Here is a 20983-nt window from a genome sequence, read left to right as displayed (position 1 = left end):
GAACAAGTTAGTTAATAATGGTTAATTCCAGGCACTTACCAGCTATGGCACTGAAAGATCTCCTCAGTAGCTCACACATTCACATGTATTTGTTATATATTAGTAGCTCTGCAAGTCTCAAGCTTTTGTTACCCCACAACCAAATGTTTTGAAACTACCTAAATGAACTCAGCAGGGATGATGATTATTTTTTAAAATAGATAAGGATGCTATCTCTCAAGAGTTAGTCACTATCTGACTGCTGCTCCAAAACACACATAACGGGCAGAACTTCATTCCTCTCTGAGTCAGACTCAGGCTCTGGCTGGTCGATGGGTGCAGTAATGTCTGGCTTTACATCATGACTCTCAACACCTCGATGGACTGCCATGTGAGCCCTTAAATTGCCTTTAGTTGCAGATCGATATTCACATGAGGGACAACCAAATGGCTTCTCTCCAGTGTGCTTTCTGATATGTATTCGCAAGCTTCCCTTCTGTGTGGTGGTATAAGGACAGAACTCGCACTGGAATGGTTTCTCGCCGGTATGAATACGCATGTGATTCTTAAGATTTGTAGTGACATTTGTGGTGTAGGGACACGAGGGACACTTGCGGCTCCGGCCCTTCCCTGATCCACGGCCTCGGCTCCCCCCGTCTGAAGGTCCAGCACTGTTCAGCCCCACCTGTAGGGGACGCCCAACTTACTATGTATCAAAGGTTGAGGAGGCACTTACATACCATACTCAAACATGTCATTTGAATGTAGCTTATAAAATCTGAATATTATTACCACCTTCAACAAAGACTAATGTGTCACTAGACTGGATGAAAGATGATGGCTAAACTTCTCTATAATCTGATGCTAAAATTAAACAAATAAAGGAAAAGAAAAGAAACGAATGAATAAATAAAAATAAAAAATCTGGCTTTAATTTACACCTCCAAAATTTTTTTTCACCAAAAAGCTGACAAATTTCATCTTCATATTCTGTGATTTCCTACATTCAACTGCCTCTTTAAAATTCATTCTAAAGATGAAAATGTACTGAAAGTTGAAATAACAAATTATCATAACAGCAAACTGCTTCAAAACTGTAAGTAAAAAAATTAATAATTATAACAATAATAGCAATAGCAATAATAATAATAATAATAATAATAATAATAATAATAATAATAATAATAATAATAATAATAATAATAATAATAAATAATAATAATAATAATAATAATAATAATAATAATATAAAAAAAATAATTTTCAACTGGAATTAGTGTCTTTATCTCACTGGAGGAAAAGTGTCTTCAACAACAAAGTGAAATATGTTCCTCAAATAAATAAAATGAGTTAGTGCTATTCAAAATAATAGTATGTTCAACAGCACATTAGCATATTAAGATAATCAAAATGACAAAACAATCCAAAAATGAAAATTACTTAAGAGGTATCTAAATATTTATTTATTTATTTTTTTCTTAAGCAAGAGGGTCACTGGCCAAAGGAAACAAAGTTTAGAAGTGCAAATTGTGCAGGTGTGGATGGTTGTGTTCTGGATCCAGCATATAGTGTGGCAAGTGATAATTTAGCAAGTGAAGATGAGCCAGCCAAGTAGTTATGCAAGGGGGCATATGAACACCTGCCACATGAACCAAAAGCAAATGGTGTGGAATGTTTACTGAAAACAAGTGAAAGAAAACTATATTTATCTGTTTTCATCATAAAGTAATAGTACATAAGCTTAACTTTACATCAGTGTTCTCTCTTTAGTATCTTGACATTTTACTCTTGTCCACGCATTGGAAAGTTCAATCTGTTTGCCTCTGCGACTCAATTAGTTTTTCATGCATCACGAAACAGGCTGAAAAAAGACAGCAATTCTTTCAACTGCAGTGCAAATATCCAAAAGTTTTATACTTATGTACACAAAGAGGTCTAAAATCCTGCATCATTCAAGGTTTGCCATTCATTTTTCTTTACTGAATCCAACACATCCTCACTCTTGCCTTCTGCATCCATTTCTCATGAGTTCTGCATTGCTATATTGTCCATTGAAAAGTAACATTCCACCTCCTACAGACAAAATAAATAGGCAAATAAATATATATTAATTCCACTGTGCATCAAGGGCAAATGCATCTTAGTAATGTTGGCTTAATGGGAATGACATCATCAGTCATACTGGTGGTGTCAATTTTTCAGCTATGCCTAGCACCAAGCAGCCACATTAGTGAGTCAGTCACTTCAGACATACCAGAAACCAGTGTTGTAAATTCACACCTTATTAATTTCAACTGCTTGGAACCTTTACTGCTGTGTTTCACCCAAGTCTTATTTGCATAAGCAATAGTTGGCACGATTATTCCTTAATAGACAATTTTTACTTTATCTTCATTGTCCTTTCATCAATCCCCCAAACTAACCCCTTTCTTTCCTTAACCCCCCTTCCCCTCCAGCCCAATTTGTGCATCCATGCCTACACATAACTGTATCAAGACTTTTTATGCAACCTGAAATACTCAAGAGCAGAGCTAAATGTATACAGTAATAAGTCACAGTACACTTCACAGATGAAACATTTATTTATTCCTCTTAAAGTTTTACAATAACCTTCCATATTAGAACTGCTGAAATCTATCTATACAGTCTTTAAGGAGAAAGTAAAGTGATCTCATTCAAACAAGTTACACTCTAAGGTAAATCATATCAAACTGTTTCATAATATTGTCTGGTGACAAGTCCAAATGTGTGTGACCAGATTAGTTTTGTTTGTACAACTGACAGAACAATGAGGACACATGTAAGATTTCTCACTAGTGTGTGTACGCATGTGTGTCTTGAGGTTTGTCCTCTGGTTAGAGCGGTAAGGACACATCTGACACACAAATGGCTTCTCGCCAGTGTGGGTGCGCATGTGGTTAACAATATTAGTTTTGACTGAAGTACTGTAAGGGCAATATATACAGTGATGCAGCCCCTTGCCGGAGCTGGGGCGGCCCTTCCCTCTAGGCGGTGACCTCTCTGGCATCATGTGACACTCTCTGTCCGGCCCCACCTGTTGGGGATGCCCATCATGGTCACAATGTAACTATCAAAGTCAATTGTTTTGTATCAGCATTTCTACTCTGGATAAATCTAATCCTTCATACTATGAAGAAAACGTATGGTTTTACTCTTACAATTATTCTTGATTAACTTCCATACTGAGGTGTGTCCAATATGAAATGTTAAATTCTTTCCTTCTATCATTAATGTGTAAGATAGGAACAAGAAGATTTCTGCAGCATTTTAATAACTCAAACTTTCTTGGCCACGGAAAAGTAAGAATGCATTAACACTGAAATAAAAATAGTTAATTCTTCCCCACATTACAAAACTGTGCCCGGACTTGACCTGATCACACTCACGTGGTTCATAACATCACAGCCAGCCAATAGCAGCCACCTACCCGTCAGTATATTCAGGCCAGTACAAGCCACTGCATTCTAGAACTTAATCCACATTAGACTCCACTCTCAAATATAGATCTCAAAACAAATTAGTCATTTATACAAAATTTAAGTCCTCATAAAGTTTACATATCAGTGTTGCAGCACATTACTAGAAAAGCTTATCTTTAGGAACTCCATATTAATACAACCACATACACTTTAACTGTCAACTTGTTCCATTTTATGCTCATCTGAAGTGAAGCCTATTAAACTAAAAATACTAAATCTAATAACTAGAAATGTTAATAACTATCCTAAGATATTGATATAAAACATTGAAGATACTCCAAACATCCAAGCATAGGTGCTGATACTAAAATAAATAAAGTCCACCTATAAATAAATAAACTACACAACCAGTAAAAAAGCAATTGATTTACAATGTAGCAAAAAAAATTAACACTAGTGAGGTGCTTTATTACTCCTTCACAACTAAGGATTTTATCTAATGCTTAACAACTTTGGAATGACATGTAAGTGTGAATGTTAAATGTGCATGAGAGAGAGAGGAGAGAGAGAGAGAGAGAGAGAGAGAGAGAGAGAGAGAGAGAGAGAGAGGAGAGGAGAGAGAGAGAGAGAGAGAGAGAGAGAGAGAGAGAGAGAGAGAGAGAGAGAGAGAGGAGAGAGAGAGAGAGAGAGAGAGAATCATGCATCTTCAGTAAAACTTCAAAGGATTCTTTTAATGAGACAGTCTTTTAAGTGAAAATGGAATGAAAGTGGAGAAATTTTCTAGTAAGTCTCATACTCCAGCTCATTATTTATGTCATGTATATGTTTCCTCTAGTCACTATTGCTGATATATCAATGCTCAAGTTATTAAATGAAATATTTTAAATACAACAATGAGACTCCTAATCAGCAATACAATATACAAAAGTTTTACAAAACCAAACTGCAGACAGAGATACATATATTAGTTACTATCAACCAAAATACACAGCCATCACCAGTTTTCATTTCCTTATTTTGTATTTATACCTTAAACTGATCTACTGAATAACTGGAATCACAAACCATCGCCCACACCCCTCTGCTGACAAGGCCATGTATTACTATAACTGTTGGATGGAGATACAAGTTTTCTTGGTTTAACTAACCTCTCAACTTCATTTAGGCCCTGTGAGGACATCCTGTTTTTTCAAAGTTTTTACTTACAAATGAGCATTCATAAGCATCAGTAAAGCAGTCACTCAAAACATCAATAAGTACTTCCAGAAGAGGTGAACACTGCATCAACCATGCCAACTTGAGCCAGGTGTGGATGCTGCAGCACTACATTCTATCTACTATAGGTACCAGTGGGCCTTCTTATAATCCATAAGTAGAGTTCCACCCTTCTGCAGCAAACAGTAATATGATGATCCTTTGACTGCTTCTTTTGTTTTAATGAATAATGCTCCAGACACTGCCATCCTCTATGATGAATCCAATAGCAACAACAATCATTATTAATCAAAATCATTGTAGGACGTTACAAATATCGCACTGTTCACTGGTGGAATTTCTTCCAATAACACGATAGAAAATTCCCTTACAGAAGAATCCATTCATTGTAATATTATTCATAACCAACTACTTCAACTACTGTGGAATACCATTACTATTTACTTAACACCACTCCTGTGAGTATTGACAAATCATGCAATCACGTAACAAAAACTTATTAGTTCTGCATCTACTTGAAATCCTGTAAGATTTATCACCCATCTAAAACTACAAGTTTCATGCATCTCATTAAAGAAGATTGGCTGTGACAATTTCATACACCATTTTTCTTCGGAAGTACGGCATGTGCTGCTGGTCAAAGGTGATATCAGCATCACGAGACAAATACTCAGCAAACATACAAGCAAACATCCCACAATCTGATCCATTCATTTGCTGAGGTTATATCCTTCACATTCTCAGCCATCCAACCAGTCTTTTCAAAAGGTGATGACTTTTTGTCTTGATGTTCATCTTCCAGATACTTTAGTAGTGCTTCTAAACACTTATCATTATCACCTAGCATAGAGTCAAAATATCTGACACATTTTGTACGAAGATCAATAGTAGCCAGGCACCAGTGCATTCCTAAGTGAACTGGTATGAGGAGCAAGTCATGACTGAAAAGATCCACTTTCTTAGTCCATCTTTTTACTGATGCAAACCCTGTCTTCATCAATTTTGGATAGAAAAATGTGTTAAAAGCATATACCTTTTGGATAATTATCAGTTTTTACCTCTTTCAATCAACAAGTTCATGTAAAAATTAATAATTTCATCATTAAGCCAATTCAGGCCAGCTAATGTGGATATATCATGCCTGGTGATCTGTGTATTGAATTTCTCAATCAGAACTTGATTTGGTGGGCCTTTCATCAGAGCATTATCAATTACTTCCTCCATTTCTGGTGTCAATGGTACAAACTCCTCTTCCTGTTCATCCTCGTCTGCTGTTTCTCCTGGATAAGTTAGATCAAGGTGTTTCATCCTCAATGCAACACAATTATCAAGAGAAGCTTGTGACTTCTTCCTTTTCTCTTCCAGAAGTCTCTGTGTCTCTGCCAACATAGCTGCATCACAATCAGAAGCCTTGGCACGGACTTCAAATTTATTTCTCAAGGATTCTAACCAATCCAAGTTATATATTGGTGCCTTACGAAGGTATTCATCCAATGAATTTTTCAAAGTTGTTTTGCCTTCTTGCTCAGGTGATATTTCTTCAGTTTCTCTTAGAGTTCCATTTCTGCCATCACTCTTTCTACAATGTCTGACTCAGAATTTGCTTCATCTACACTCAACTTCACAGGGGGCTTAGGGATAAAGGAAGATTGGCTCCTGCATAGATATCTCTCTGTCTGTCTCTCTCTCTACTGACTGTAAGAAAGACGCTTTCCCAGCTGCTGACGGCTTTTCTTGTGTCCAAACTGAACTACAGCGAGAACGAGAGACCATTCCCAAAGACTGGTTGGCCATGGAAGCAGGAGACTGTTGGGGATCCAGCATGCACTGCCATGACTGGAAGGTAACACCCCAGTCAATTGCTGCAGTAGCTGTCCATACCACATTTTTGTCCTCAAACCGGAAACTTGTCTGGGCACAGAATTTTCCATTTCCATATAAAGAAGGCTTTGGATATGGGGATTTCTCTTACGAAAAGGGAAGTCTCTCTGTGAGTTTTGGTGAGTGAAGCCAGTCCTCTTTACTGATACAGGAGACTTTCCGATGAGCCAACGAATTCTTTGCCCCCTTAGCCTCCCTGGAGCTCATTCTTGCTGCAGCCTGTCAAAGAGTAACTATGTTATTCCATCCATAGATGAGAATGTGGTTTCATTTTCAAATTAATTTACCACTTTTCTTAATTATGATCTTTATATATTAGAAAAATCATATCTGGGTGAAGTATGAAAGTTAATGATCATAAAAGTAAAATGTACCCTAAATGAAAACAAATATCTAAGACTCATTAACAGATGACTCTTCAGGGTAATACTTTCTGTACTCGACAAAATACAATCACTCATCACAAACCAATGTCAGGTTAGGTCCTTTTATCCTTCATATAAGCTACTGTATTCAGGATACTCTGGAGAGAGAGAGAGGAGAGAGAGAGAGAGAGAGAGAGGGAGAGAGAGAGAGAGAGAGAAGAGAGAGAGAGAAGAGAGAGAGAGAGAGGAGAGAGAGAGAGAGAGAGAGAGAGAGAGAAATTCCCACAAATGGTGCCTTATTGTGTGTGTGTGTGTGTGTGTGTGTGTGTGTGTGTGTGTGTGTGTGTGTGTGTGTGTGTGTGTGTGTGTGTGTGTGTTTTAGTAGTATATATTAGTATATATATATATATATATATATATATCTATATATATATATATATATATATATATATAGTTACTGAAATTGATCCTAGAGACCAGACAATCACATCATTTTAACCTTTGTCACTGAATATTTTCTTCCACATTTGCAAAACATGAAGTTATGCTTTAGAGACAATATAGTAACATGCAAGAATATGTTCATGGCAAGTTATAATATTTTAGTCTGACAGCCAATGTGTTTGCAGATATAAAGTGATAGATATTATGCAAGTTCACTTTCCTTTTGAGATTTTTTTTATCCCAAGTAAATTATTCCTTAAGGAAACCAAACATCATCTCATGGGTGACTTTTATTGCACAAATAAAAATACTTAAAAATCTATGAAGTACAGATCACTGTTTGTTTGCAATAATTTATCACCAGGCCAAGGCAACTTTTACAGCTTCACTTTAATACACTGTAAACAAAAACAAAAAAAATGCAAAAGGACAAGTTGTTGCAATTCATCTTTATAGGTATGGAGTCCTATTCTGCACAGGATTTGACTATTTGTTTCAGCTCATTTCCACAAATGCTGTTAAGTGGGTAACTGCAAATTGTATATTGAATAACACACATTCTTCCCTGGGTTCTGTTTAAGAAGTGGGTAGAAATTTGGCCCTAAAAATTGATGAACTGATCGATATTTTACTTACACAAGTTTATATGGTGCCGCTGTCCCCTGAGATATGATATGGAGAGACAAATTCAAATGAAAAGTCTTCCTGACACTGTACAGCAAATCAAGGAACCCTTGTAATTATCATGATACATATGTAAAGAATCCATTGCTAATCAACACCACTTCAAGAAACGTCTATGCACAGCCACTAACAAGGCGTTAGTTTATTTTTGTGGGTGAAAACAATGAGTGCTTATGAGAGAACTACATGGAAATTAAAGACCTCTCAGCCCACTTGTATGGTTCTCTCTACAAGCTTTTCCTGTTACTTTTACGACAGAATAGACAACGAGGAATCTGCAGGGCTTCATAAGATGCAGCTAAGCATGAAAAATATACCACTATGGTAGCAGCAATCATGATAAACATATAACTATAATAGCAGTAAGTCACATTTATGATGACATATCTTGATACTTCTCTAAGCATGGAGAGAGAGAGAGAGAGAGAGAGAGAGAGAGAGAGAGAGAGAGAGAGAGAGAGAGAGAGAGAGAGAGAGAGAGAGAGAGAGAGAGAGAGAGAGAGAGAGAGAGAGAGAGAGAGAGAGAGAGAGAGAATCAACTTGTATCTTCCTGCCATGAATGGCAAAGAATGATGTGGTTCCACAGTGATGCTGCTTTAAATCAACATCATGTTATATATGTTTCACAATACAGGGACAAAGAAAACTAAACCATTTAGATAAATGGCAAATGTTGAGGCTAAGGCAACGCTAATAGCGAGTATTTTTTACCTTGTACACTGCCCTCCCTACATAACTAAATGCCGTCCATCCCCATCTGATATTGCCTAACAATTTTGTTACTTATTCCGTTACCAATATCAATCAATTTCATCCATCAGAAACTAAATAAATTTTCCTTTAAATAAATGTCAGAATTCTCCAGGAATAATGACCAACGATGATGTATTTGAAAAGACTGTATTTCATATTATAATATCTTGTGTGCATTTTCATCCTTTGTGTGTGTGTGTTCCAGATTACACTCTATACTGGAAGCTCAAATATTCTGCTGAGCTCTTCTACCCACTCTAATTTCATTATCAGACAATAGGAAGTCCAACTTTGGCCCAACACCACTTTATTCATTTATTATCTGAAGTCCAGAAGGGAAATCACCATCCTCTCATTACTCTCACTCCATTCTTCACCGCTAATCTTTCATGAGGTCAATATAATCCCTACAATCCAAATGAGAGTGAAAATGTCTGAAGATCATTTAAGCATGTAACTTGAATCATTCCAATTCAAGTTACCAGTTCAAGCATTTGATGGCGTCACATTCCCTAGCACATTCACAAATGCTGTCCACACCAACATTTTCATTCTAACAAAACAGCCCTTCTTGTGACATTACTTTAATATGTCAACCTTAATATAGTTTTATAAAATTCAATTATTTGATAAATTAATGATATTTTGGATAATTATGTGCAATTAGATATCTTTTTAAAAATATCACTATATACAAGCTCCCTTACATCACAGCCTATTTCAAAACTGTTATAAAAACAATGACCATTTTTGCAGTAGAGTAAGGTGCTTTTCCCATATGATGTCAGCAGGCAACAGAAGCAAAGCAGGAGTCCTACAAGGACTTTGCATCAGTAAGGGGAGCAGCAACCCACAAGTTTGCTCGCCTTCACAGAAAAAGACACGAATGAAAATCACAGATCCACTATTGACGTCAAACCAATCATTTCGCACAGATTCACTACTGATGTCAAACCAATCATTTCTGAGTCTCTGCATGTGTCTGGAAATGTTTTCTCTTCATGTGACGGTTCAAGTGGTCTCTTCGGGCAGCACGGAAGGGACATTCAGTACAAGGATAAGGCCTTTCCCCAGTATGGGTGCGCATATGCCGCATAAAGTAATAGTCTGACTTGAACCTGGATTGGCCACAGTAGAAACATGCAAGGACCTGACCATCTGATCTCTCCTCATATCCAAACTGCAAACAGGAAAATCATTCTAGTAAGACACCCGCAAACCAGGAGAGAGAGAGAGAGAGAGAGAGAGAGAGAGAGAGAGAGAGAGAGAGAGAGAGAGAGAGAGAGAGAGAGAGAGAGAGAGAGAGAGAGAGAGAGAGAGAGAGAGAGAGAGAGAGAGAGAGAGATTCATTCATTAACCAACATAACTGCCCAAAGAGTGATTTCAGATCTTAATAAAAAATATAAATAAATAAAAATAAACAAAATAAATAAAATAATAATAATAATAATAATAATAATAATAATAATAATAATAATAATAATAATAATAAAACTCCCAAGCCCACAGACACAAAAGAATTACCCTTCGAATTCTTACCAGGTTTACCAGAGAACACTTTTCACTTCTCACTGAACAAGTAAAAGTGGTCCTGCTGCATGTACTTATGACACTATTCATAACACAGTTCTCCTTCTGTTACTTGCTATGATTAGACCTTGTTTGCATACTTAAGGATCATAGTAGTGGCATATATGTAAATTAAACTTATTACAATCAAAATAACCAACACTCAAAATTTTATTGTTAAACAGTGCTTTTCCAATCGTGTGTGTGTGTGTGTGTGTGTGTGTGTGTGTGTGTGTGTGTGTGTGTGTGTGTGTGTGTGTGTGTGTGTGTGTGTGTGTGTGTGTGTGTGTGTGTGTGTGTGTGTGTGTGTGTGTGGGTGGGTGGGTGGGTGTGTGGATGGGTGTGTGGATGTGTGTGTGTGGATATGTGTGTGTGGATATGTGTGTGTGTGTGTGTGTGTGTGTGTGTGTGTGTGTGTGTGTGTGTGTGTGTGTGTGTGTGTGTGTGTGTGTGTGCATATTACAATGGCAGAAAACTTATTTAATGCACATACACACACGCGCACAGACACACAAACACTCACACAAGTGAGAGAAAAAAAAAAACTATCATTGAGAGAATTCAATTTTGAAGTGCAAGAATTTATATAAAAAAAAAAAAAAAAAAAAAAAAAAAAGTAGGACGCTAAACTAACAGTAAAGATACCTAAAATAATTTTGATATTCATTCACACCAGTTGTCTTCACATCAAGACCTATAGTAAAGAATTCTGTTAGTGGAAGGGACATTAATGTTCTAATGAGACGAATGCACTTTGGCAATGTGAACTTGCAAGAGGTCTTTTCGTGATGCTCTATAAACACAGGTTGCACATTTATATGGCTTCTCCCCAGTATGAATTCTGATGTGACGCTTGAGGTCGCTGTTTTGTCGAAAAGTGTCCCTGAAGCAGTATGGGCAAGCCAGCTGAGGTGAGCCTAGAGAAGGTTCAGTGTTCCCCACTTTGGCAGGGGTGGATGCAACGCTGCCACTCTCACTGTCCTACAGAAGACAGAACAAAAGTGTCACTGGTGTTGCTTCTGGCAAGATTTCCATGTTTCCAGTGCCCTCAAAGGTTTGGCCAAGCTATGCAAAACTTATTCTTAATCTGATATGCACATGCCTATTTTCATTTTCAATATTCAGCTCTTAAAAAAGCAACAAACCAAAATTGAAATCCTGGATGAAAAGTCAAATGCAAAAACTTTCAACACTCCCATTTAATTACAACTAGAATTAACTTATTTTCAGTTATATACAATATCAGTAGTAATACTGATGTGAACATTTGCACATTCATTCTTGATCAGCATACAATATTTGTTAATGGACTGAGAAATGTTGGCATTTCAGGTCTTTCTTGATATTTAGGGTGGCAAGGCCATATCAACCATCATATCACGATGTCTCTTAAAAATATGAGTTTTCACGGGTGTGCTCTGGGTGGAGGAGTAAGAACAATGGGGGCATTTGTAAGGCTTTTCGCCTGTGTGTGTCCTGATGTGGCGCTTGAGGTCACTCATCTGCTTGAAAGTTGACTTATTGCAATATGGACACTGGTACACTTGCTTTGTCCAAGTTGACACGTTGTAGCTCCTCAGAAAGCTGCCCTCGCTGACAACACTTAACCCCTAGGAGGACAAAACCCTCATTACCGCAAGACCAGCTGATTTCTCTCTTACTGTATAAAACTACTCAGTTAGATAAAATCTGAGGAGAGAGGGGAGAGAAAAAAAAAAAAAAAAAAAAAAAAAAAAAAAAAAAAAAACTTCGGTTCTCATGATTGTGCGCAAAAAAACCTCACCTGCAATTATTTCTACAGCAACAAACCCAGTATTTTTCAATCAGTAACCCACAATGACACGTAAATCCAAATACCCCAAATGCACATGAACACCACACAGACACACAGACACACAGACACACACACACACACACACACACATGCACACACTTTCCCTGTTTTCAAATATTCAGTGTAAATCTTCATCTTTGTAGAGTGCAGAAAATTTCCATAGGTTCTGTAATTTGTACAAGTAAAGCGATCTGGAATTTCACAGCAAAAGCAAGTCATACGCTGCCCCAATATTGTGTGGTATTCAGTAATGTTCCCCATTTCCTTTCAGAGCCATTACACAAACAGTTTCCTTGAATACACAGGTACTTCTTTTATCCTACATCCTGCCACAGAGAAGCATGAGCCTGATATCACTGATCATGAGAAAATGTTTTATATATATATATATATATATATATATATATATATATATATATATATATATATATATATATATATATATTATATATATAATATATATATATATATATATATATATATATATATATATATATATATATATATATATATATATATATATATATATATATATATATATATATATATATATATATATATATATATATATATATATAAAAGACAAAAGAAGTACCAGTGCTGAATGTGGTACTTGACAAAACATATTCAAGTTTGATGAATATGATTTCTAGCATGTACAAGTGACTATTTCTTGAAAGAATCACATTTCAGAGTAGCTTATTCACTGAAGAGCTTGTATAAACACAAGTAGCATAACATTTTGAGGTGCCCGAGCATTTCTTCAAAGGGACATGTAGATATGGAACCATCAGTCAGCAGACCATCATCATATCCATTGCTGAACAAGAGAACATTTGTCCTCTCAACTAACAAGAATAAAACACCTACTTGAGTGACAGCAGCAACAGTTACAACTAAGGGAAACTACAGCCAACTCAGGTTTTGAAACTTTTCATTAAGTATGAACCCCAACTCTGGTTTTGAAACTTTTTAAGATAAGAACCATCTAGTTTGTGCAGAAGCACAGGGAAAGACATTAACAAAACTGAAGTCCTGTAATCTTCCATAATCTTGATATTATTACTTGGTTAAAAACTTTAATGAGCAGAACCACATGGGGAATGATATGATTTTAACAAGTCAGTAACAATGAGTCAGCTGTAGCTCCCACCCAGTCTCTACTTGGTCTACAAGAAACCATGCAGAGATCTTGAAAACTACAATAAACACTGAGCAATTCCTTCTGATTATATTGTGGAACATAACTTAGTGATCCTGAACATTGATTAATTTACCAATCTCCCTTTCCCATAATTTTCTGCTGACCAATACCAATTGTAACTATTCAACAGGAGGGAATGTGATCTTTTACTAAGGAGAAAAAAAAGAGGGAATGTGATCTTTTACTAAACAAAAAAAAAAAAAAATAATCAGCTGGTGTGCAGTAAACACCACTGAACCCTTTAATGTTGAAATCAATAAGCTAAAAAGTACAAAAAAGAAATATCACAAGCAATATTTTGCTAATCCATAACAGCAATACATTCCTTCCATCATCACAAGTCTTTCATGAAGTATGTAGTTTGCAACAATCAAATGACAACACTAATAATGTAAATGCTAAGCTTGCTTAGTGTTGATCAGCAGGTCATTTTCAACAGGAAGCTATTACTTGAAAATCCAGTTATGACATGCTCCATTCACTCTCATGAGGTAAAGTAACCTCTCCTCAATTCAACAGCATAACTCAGCAGGTGTGCCAGAGTGCTACCAGATCACTAAATTAAATAGTTACCTCCATGATACAAGTTTTATAATGAAGCCACAAATTTGATTCATTCTGAAGTTAACCCATGCCCACTTAGTCCCTTGGATACAGATTTCATCCATGACAGTATACATGTTGAAAAAATGTTAACTCATTTTGATTGAAACCTGACCAATCAATCAATCTCAAGCACAAATTTCAACAAAATGATCAATTACTCAATCCATTTTATACCAGAACCACTGAAACATACACAGTTTATTTTGCCTCAGAACACTGAATGGAGTGCACTATAACTAGCCAATATTGCCTCTCAGTTGCTGCCTTACACAATTAGACCCTTTTCCCCAATAATTATTACTACAGAAAATCAGAAGGAATTGTTCATCACTATGTATACAAACAACAGAAAAGGAGCCGTTTAGAATTTCTCCTGCACCATTGTGCCTCCAACTCCTTAGGAACAAGTTGTGGCATTGCATAATGAAGAATTCTTTTATCAAACTACTTCACTGCCCATCATAAAGAGAAGGAACTGGTAAACCTAAAAATGTTTAAATTTCAGTATTCAATAAAAAGTACACTTAACTCGTAACTGGGTGGATATGCAGAGTGTGATTCAGAATGAAAATTATGTATATAACAAATATAAGAAAGACAAAAAATTAACCATTTGAAATTTCATCTTTAATAATGTATCTCCCGTCTACATTATTACCTAAATGTTTTGACTTGTCTCGTGATCTTTGATGTGTTATTTACACATCAATTCTAGATCAATGAATAAAGCTGAATAAATAAGTCAATTCTCTACACTTTTGTGAAAATTATCTTGAATTTAAAGCGAATTAATGTGTTGATTAATAATAAGACAAGCAAAATCAATGTTAGTCACTGAAAGAGGTGGATTCCTCACTTTTATAACTTTTGAATAATAATCAATAATTAATAATGGAGATCTGGTGAAGTCCAATGCATTGATTTACTTTGGTGACACACACATAATACACACACAGGCACACATACTCTCTCTCCATGGCATTTATGCACAACAACCATCTCCTCCCATTCAGAGGACCAACAGACTCTCAACTCTACACCTCCAATAAACACCAGGAGAAACATACTGAATGGCCATGCATACTTGAGGGTGAGTTATGTCATCAAAATAATCTTTCTTGCTCTTTTCCTTGTATCTAAATTGTTTATTTATCCTTTTATTCAAACTCACACATAAATATATCTATTGCTGACAATTAATAATCAAAACTCCTATAATCCATATACAGTCCAAGTTTATATTCAATTTCCTTGCCTGCTTTTTTTCTATTTATAAGTCTTTGCCATCTTTAATATTCGAATGCAAATAATAATATTTAAACCTGATTTCACCTTTCCATTCTGGCCCTCCTATATCCTCCTTAAAGGGGATAGCCAAAACATGACTAGGAATGGACAGAGAGGAGGGGGGTCCCCAGTCCCCTCATTTGAAGTTACTTTAATATCACAAGACAAACACAAGCACTCCCTTGCTCACTCACAAACATACTATCATGTGAAGAGAACACAAATCCACCTTCAATTATTAGTTTTATCATCTCTAAAACCAAGAGAGAGAGAGAGAGAGAGAGAGAGAGAGAGAGAGAGAGAGAGAGAGAGAGAGAGAGAGAGAGAGAGAGAGAGAGAGAGAGAGAGAGAGAGAGAGAGTTGCAGTTTGAACAAGGTTGATGGTAACTTGTCACTATTAGCACTGCATCCTCATAAGGTCTTAAACCTTGTTCATATTATTATTATTAAGTGTACTACAACAGCATCCTGATTTAGTGCAACTGGTTTAGTACAACATGCAAATCCTGCAGAGAGAGAGAGAGAGAGAGAGAGAGAGAGAGAGAGAGAGAGAGAGAGAGAGAGAGAGAGAGAGAGAGAGAGAGAGAGAGAGAGAGAGAGAGAGAGAGAGAGAGAGAGAGAGAGAGAGAGAGAGAGAGGCACTCATCAACCAAGGAGTTGGATGCTGTAAGTGTGGCAGTGTGCAGGAATTTAACCTTTGCCAATGTGAATGGCCAACAATAACTCAACACAATATTGAGCCCCACATTATAAGCAATTTATTAATCTCTCACGTTAACATCATATTAAGGGATGCTGTCATGCACTCTGAAGCCATCAACCAGGATTAAGGCTTCAGAAGTCACCTAATAAAATCAATATCATAGATGAAATGTTATAAAACGATATAATAAGCTAATTTATGCATAAATCCTCCATTTCACTGCCATTCAAGAGCACTGTTTCATCTACAGTTATATGCTCTCCTCTGGTTAGGAAAAAATTCTACAACTGGCTCCCTTTCTGTAAGGTTTAGAGCAACACTCACCCGCTGTTGTGAGTGTGATGCTCCCGTTGGTGCAGGGTGAACCTCTTGGTTACCCTCACTCCCATAAGCCTCAGCTGTGTAGCCTCCAGGGCCGGGCATTTCACTTCCAAGCCACTGTTTTGAAAAATGTAAGTCAGGTCCCTGGTTTAACATTAAGTATTCATGCAGTACAGGTAAAGTAAATGCAAATACATTAATTTACATATATTCTTCAACATAATCAGAAAAATCCTTCAAGATTTCTTGATCAAAACATACATATAAAAAAAAAGTGAACCTAAAGCAGTCTCCTCTAGAAAACAGAAGTTATTTTGTATCTCACCCCTTGCATTCCTGAAGGGCCCGCTAAGGCCTCAGCCACAGCATCAGCAAGAGGTTGCGCTTGACCAGGGATGACAGGTTGGTCATATTTGTTTGGCAACATGCGGTTGGAATGTTCCTCTCCTGTACCATCCATGCTGGGATCACTGCCCACACCACCATACTGCATACTTGTGTCCATCCCTTCTGATTGACTGTTATCTAAAGTTTCTACCATTTCTTCTTTGACTAGTGATTCATCAACCATAACCTGAAAGACAGACTTAGATTAACTAAAAGGTGCATGTATTATAGAAGTAGTGAATTCCATTGTAATGAACTGAAACAGGATGACATTTAAGATGTAGCTCAGAAAGTAGTACCTTAACTTCTGATGCCTGAGACTCTTGTGATGGAGGTTGTTCTGCCTGTTCAGTGGACTCTACTCGCTCCGAGCGGTGCCCTTCACTGGGTGCTCTGGATCGAGATTGTTCACCATCAGGCAGATAGGGGGAGGCTCTAGGTGATGATGGGGGACTGTTGGAAGGCTGGGAGCTGGCATTCTCCTCACGTCGTCTTCTCTTTGGCTGAGGACTCGTTCTCTCTTCCCTCCCAGACCGGGACTGGTTGGATTTGTTATCCTCCCCCGGGGGTGGTTCATCAGGTACAGCCAGGCCCTTTATTGACAAGGTCTCAGCGGCCTTTATTAGTCTCGCCAAGTCATTCTGTGCTACATTCACATAACCTGCATACATATAATTCAGCAGAGCCTCAAGAGCATCTGCCTTTATGTCCTTGAGTACTATCACTGGGTGTTTACATGGTGTGTGCTCGAAAATTTTTTCAAAATATTCACTACATGTTGATAGCACCAGTTTATGTACAGGGTAAAATTTGCCATCACACGCCAGGGTAGCATCTGTGTACCGTTCCTGCAAGAGCAATAAGCACGACAAATTACAAGAAAGCTCCAGAGGAAAAAATTTCAATTAACATGTCCAGTCATATTCACCAATTTTCTCATGTCCATCCAGCAAACATCATTTGTAACATTCTATTCATGTGTCCCTCACATTTACTAATGCCCTTACTACACAATGAACTATCTACTGAAGCAAGACATTGATGCATCTTAAGCTGGTTCCCTCTCCCATACTGAAAGCCAGGCACACCTGCATTTACTCAGTTGTATTCCCTATACATATCATCCAAACATGACATCTGAAAAAGACTTCTGAAACTTAATCAAATTTTAATGTTATCTATTAACAATAATAATTTTGTGAGCTACAGTATATGCTGACCAAAATAAGGTAGCATTTCCGTCTTAACTTCAATAGTTTTAGTTTATGTTTTCTTTATGCCAACACACACATCATACCATCTTACCTTTTCCCTGAGTGTTGCCAGTATGTGACAAAAGGTGGCCCTGTGATTGTTCCAGTAGAGTGAGAGCATTCCATCCCCCATCTTGGAAGAATTTTCTCATCTGAAATAAGAGTCACCTTTTTAGTGGCAAAGTCTGGAGAAAAAAAAAAAAAAAAATAGACACTTCTCAGAAAATAATTCAGCAATTATAAGCATATTACTATCCCAGAAATTATATGCCACAGACAGCCATAACCATCACCTCTCCAAATCCTAGTTATTACTGATCAAGTAACTCTCCCATGGCATTAAACCAATATTTTTACAGGATAAATGACAAGGCGAGAGGTACATCTCACTCCTCATAAATGTAACCCTTAATAATAATGTAGCCTTGACACAAATTATGCTACTAGGTTGGTAAGTTTAAGTTCATTGCAGTATATTGACAGGTCAAGAGCGAATTACTACAGAGTCGGGTGGTTGGGAGACACTTCCTCCCAATGCAGCCGCGCGGCATACATTCACCCTTCGTTACCTTGCTCAGTAAAACATTATTTCGCTTTTATTACATCTTGTGATAAATCTCGCACAAGTAACCGACTGTTGTGGCATTCATCTGATGCCGCCACACCCCACGGACGGCGGAACCAACTCACCCCCACCTCCACCACCCCCCGTCCGCCCACCAAGATAAGGGATCACCCGCGTATCTAGCCCCAACTCTCCCCTACCTTGATAAGAGTATCGTTTTCACATGTGCATTCCTCTTAAGTGTCGCCCACATCACACGCCGTATACGCCACTGGTCTAAATATAACACAACAACAGGTGGAATAAAGCATCAACCAGGCTCTCCCTTCCCGCCGCTCCTCGGTCATGGCTTCCTACCATCATAGTCATCGTTTTAAACCAAAACCAAAAATTATTCCCCGAAAAACACATGCATATAATTAACTTCCCTTCACTCGAGGCGTATGGGTGCAGGAATAAATTAGAATTAAGAAATGGATGACTGGTACTCGGACATTAGCGGTGGTGGCGGCGCGGGAGGCGGCTAGGAAAATGGCTCCTGCTCACCCCGGGCGGACCAAAGCCTCCCGCCACCTACTGAATCACCCGTACCACACCAACCAATGCCCACAACCCCCCCTGCACACCCTACAACCATGCAGGTGGCTTAGTTGAGCCAACCTGTGTTGTTGTTAGAGTGAGATAAGTACCTGTCGCGGCGGAAGATAAATAAATTGTTGAGAGGCGCGGTCATCCGGCGTCGGTGGAAGCGTCGCGTCGATCCTGACCTGCGCTCTCCCACTCCCGCCACGTCCTGGCTATTTACACTCCTAATCCTCTGCTACACTTATTACATGTCAGGCGTAGCCACATAATCCTATATCCATGTTTTTTGCCAATATTCCCATCTTGGTAACCCTGTATTTATGAGTTAAACTAATAAATGCGTCAAACAAAGGGATCTCTCAAGTGGTAATGGCGGTCACTCATTGGTTGTGTTGCCATATGCATTAAAGCCAATATCTTTTGTATTATTAATAACATGGCGCTATTTCAGGTTCAGGTGATAGATACCTATCGAAGTGTTTCAAGGCAAGCTTTCCCTAATGATTTTTAGATTTCACAAATTTCTTTAACAACTCCTTGGAGTGCTTCATTAGACCAAAAATTCCTTGAAATCAAGGAAATTCCTCAAAAGAGGAAACGCTGACCAGCACAATCAAGGATCAGCTGGGCTGCAACAAAAGCAAAATAAATGGAGTTTTATTTACTATTTTTTTTATTGCTTGTGTGTTAATGACTGATTTTTCCTAGTTCTAGATAATTAACTACTCTACGTCAAGCTAAAGTACTCATTATAGATATTTTACGTCAGTGTAGACTGAATTTTAACTTCCTTTATTAATTCATTGTACTTCAGCAGTTATTTACCAGCACGTGTCAAGTTGTCAACTGTCATGCATGCCATGGCGGTCGCAACCAGTCTTTGATGGTGTATTCATGCCATTCAATATCAGCACCACACTAACTATTATAGGTTGTGATGACATTGCTCTAACACTTGCTGATGTACGTATGCTTTTCGGGAAGGGACTGGAAACTGCTTCAGCAAAAACAGACTAATCATGAACTATGAAATAAACTATTAAATAGATTAAAATAAATTAGGGTGTGTTATTTCCAGTTGAGAAGAAAGACAGCACGAGTAGTATAATCAGCGTAGAGGAAGGGAAAAGTAGAAGAGGGGATAATTGTCTGGAAAGTTATCTTGCATAAATAAGTAGAAAAAAAATATTGAGGCAATGAACAACACAAGGTCTACCCTCTCCAATTGAGAAATTATAGAAAGATCAGAAGCTAAAGGTACTCTGTCAGGTATTTGTGAATTATTGAATTCCCGCCGAGTTGGTTATAGTGCAGTATGACATAGAGAAATGCAGGATAGTGGTATCAGTATCAAGAGTGGATAGGACAAGAAGTCTGGCTGTGTGGATAGTTCATGAATGACAGAAATAAAAAAAAAAAAAGTGGGAGACAGACTGAGTCCTGTGGAACTCCATCGTTAATATGTTTTAGATCAATGACTTTCCACCACTGCCTAGAGAAGGCATAGAAAAAAAAAAAAAATTAAACATATAACATTATAGTCTGGTGGAGATGGAGGAACAGGCCCAGAATCATCCAGTGTTATGTTGTCAGCAAAGGTCTGAAGAAAAGTTGAGCTTTGAAGATGGCAGAGGTACTATCTGGATGAAATAAAGGTAAAGTGTTAAAAAATATTTTTGGCTAAATGGCAGAAGTCAAGAAGCAGATCTGGTAAGATAATGATATTTCACACCAGTGAAAATTTTTGCCCAAATGCAAGACAGACATATAAGGTTGATGAGCAGCATATGAGCGAAATTCTGTAACTCAATAATGTTTGAAAAGATGAACCAGATTCTGACAGGATTCAAACAGGGGTAAGGGAACTCACCACTTCTATTAGCTGACCTTTCATCTACCCTTCCTTCA

General features: G+C 37.6%; 2 protein-coding genes across 34 annotated transcripts in view; both read right to left on the bottom strand.

The window, feature by feature from the left end:
• Positions 1–19337, bottom strand: part of LOC135102710 (zinc finger and BTB domain-containing protein 7C-like) — an 83029-nt gene extending 63692 nt beyond the window's left edge. For 26 of the 33 annotated variants that reach the window (XR_010269746.1, XM_064008196.1, XM_064008182.1 and 23 more), the window contains exons 1-5: positions 19180–19337; positions 17978–18077; positions 16972–17520; positions 16611–16859; positions 16289–16402 (exon numbers count right to left, since the gene is read on the bottom strand). Coding sequence is in view for 32 of the 33 variants with exons in the window: in XM_064008196.1 (XP_063864266.1) it covers positions 16289–16402; positions 16611–16859; positions 16972–17520; positions 17978–18058 (993 nt within the window). In the remaining variant the exon portion in view is untranslated. Of the gene's footprint in view, positions 665–2542; positions 3035–3252; positions 6735–7601; positions 9942–10049; positions 11312–11514; positions 11941–16288; positions 16403–16610; positions 16860–16971; positions 17521–17977; positions 18078–18690; positions 19021–19179 lie in introns of those variants that run through there. The other 7 variants (XM_064008166.1, XM_064008168.1, XM_064008181.1 and 4 more) reach the window with 7 other exon arrangements.
• LOC135102713 (sentrin-specific protease 1-like) lies at positions 3253–6023 on the bottom strand. The gene is given in 3 exon segments (XM_064008204.1): positions 3253–5357; positions 5359–5688; positions 5691–6023. Coding segments are annotated over 3 exon segments (816 nt in total). The 3' UTR covers positions 3253–5204.
• Positions 19338–20983: the final 1646 nt, after the last annotated feature.

This window comes from Scylla paramamosain, chromosome 8 (genome assembly GCF_035594125.1).
Source record: "Scylla paramamosain isolate STU-SP2022 chromosome 8, ASM3559412v1, whole genome shotgun sequence".
Lineage (NCBI taxonomy): Eukaryota > Metazoa > Arthropoda > Malacostraca > Decapoda > Portunidae > Scylla > Scylla paramamosain.
Note: the sequence above shows the minus strand (reverse complement) of the source record. Positions and strands in the feature narration are given on the sequence as shown.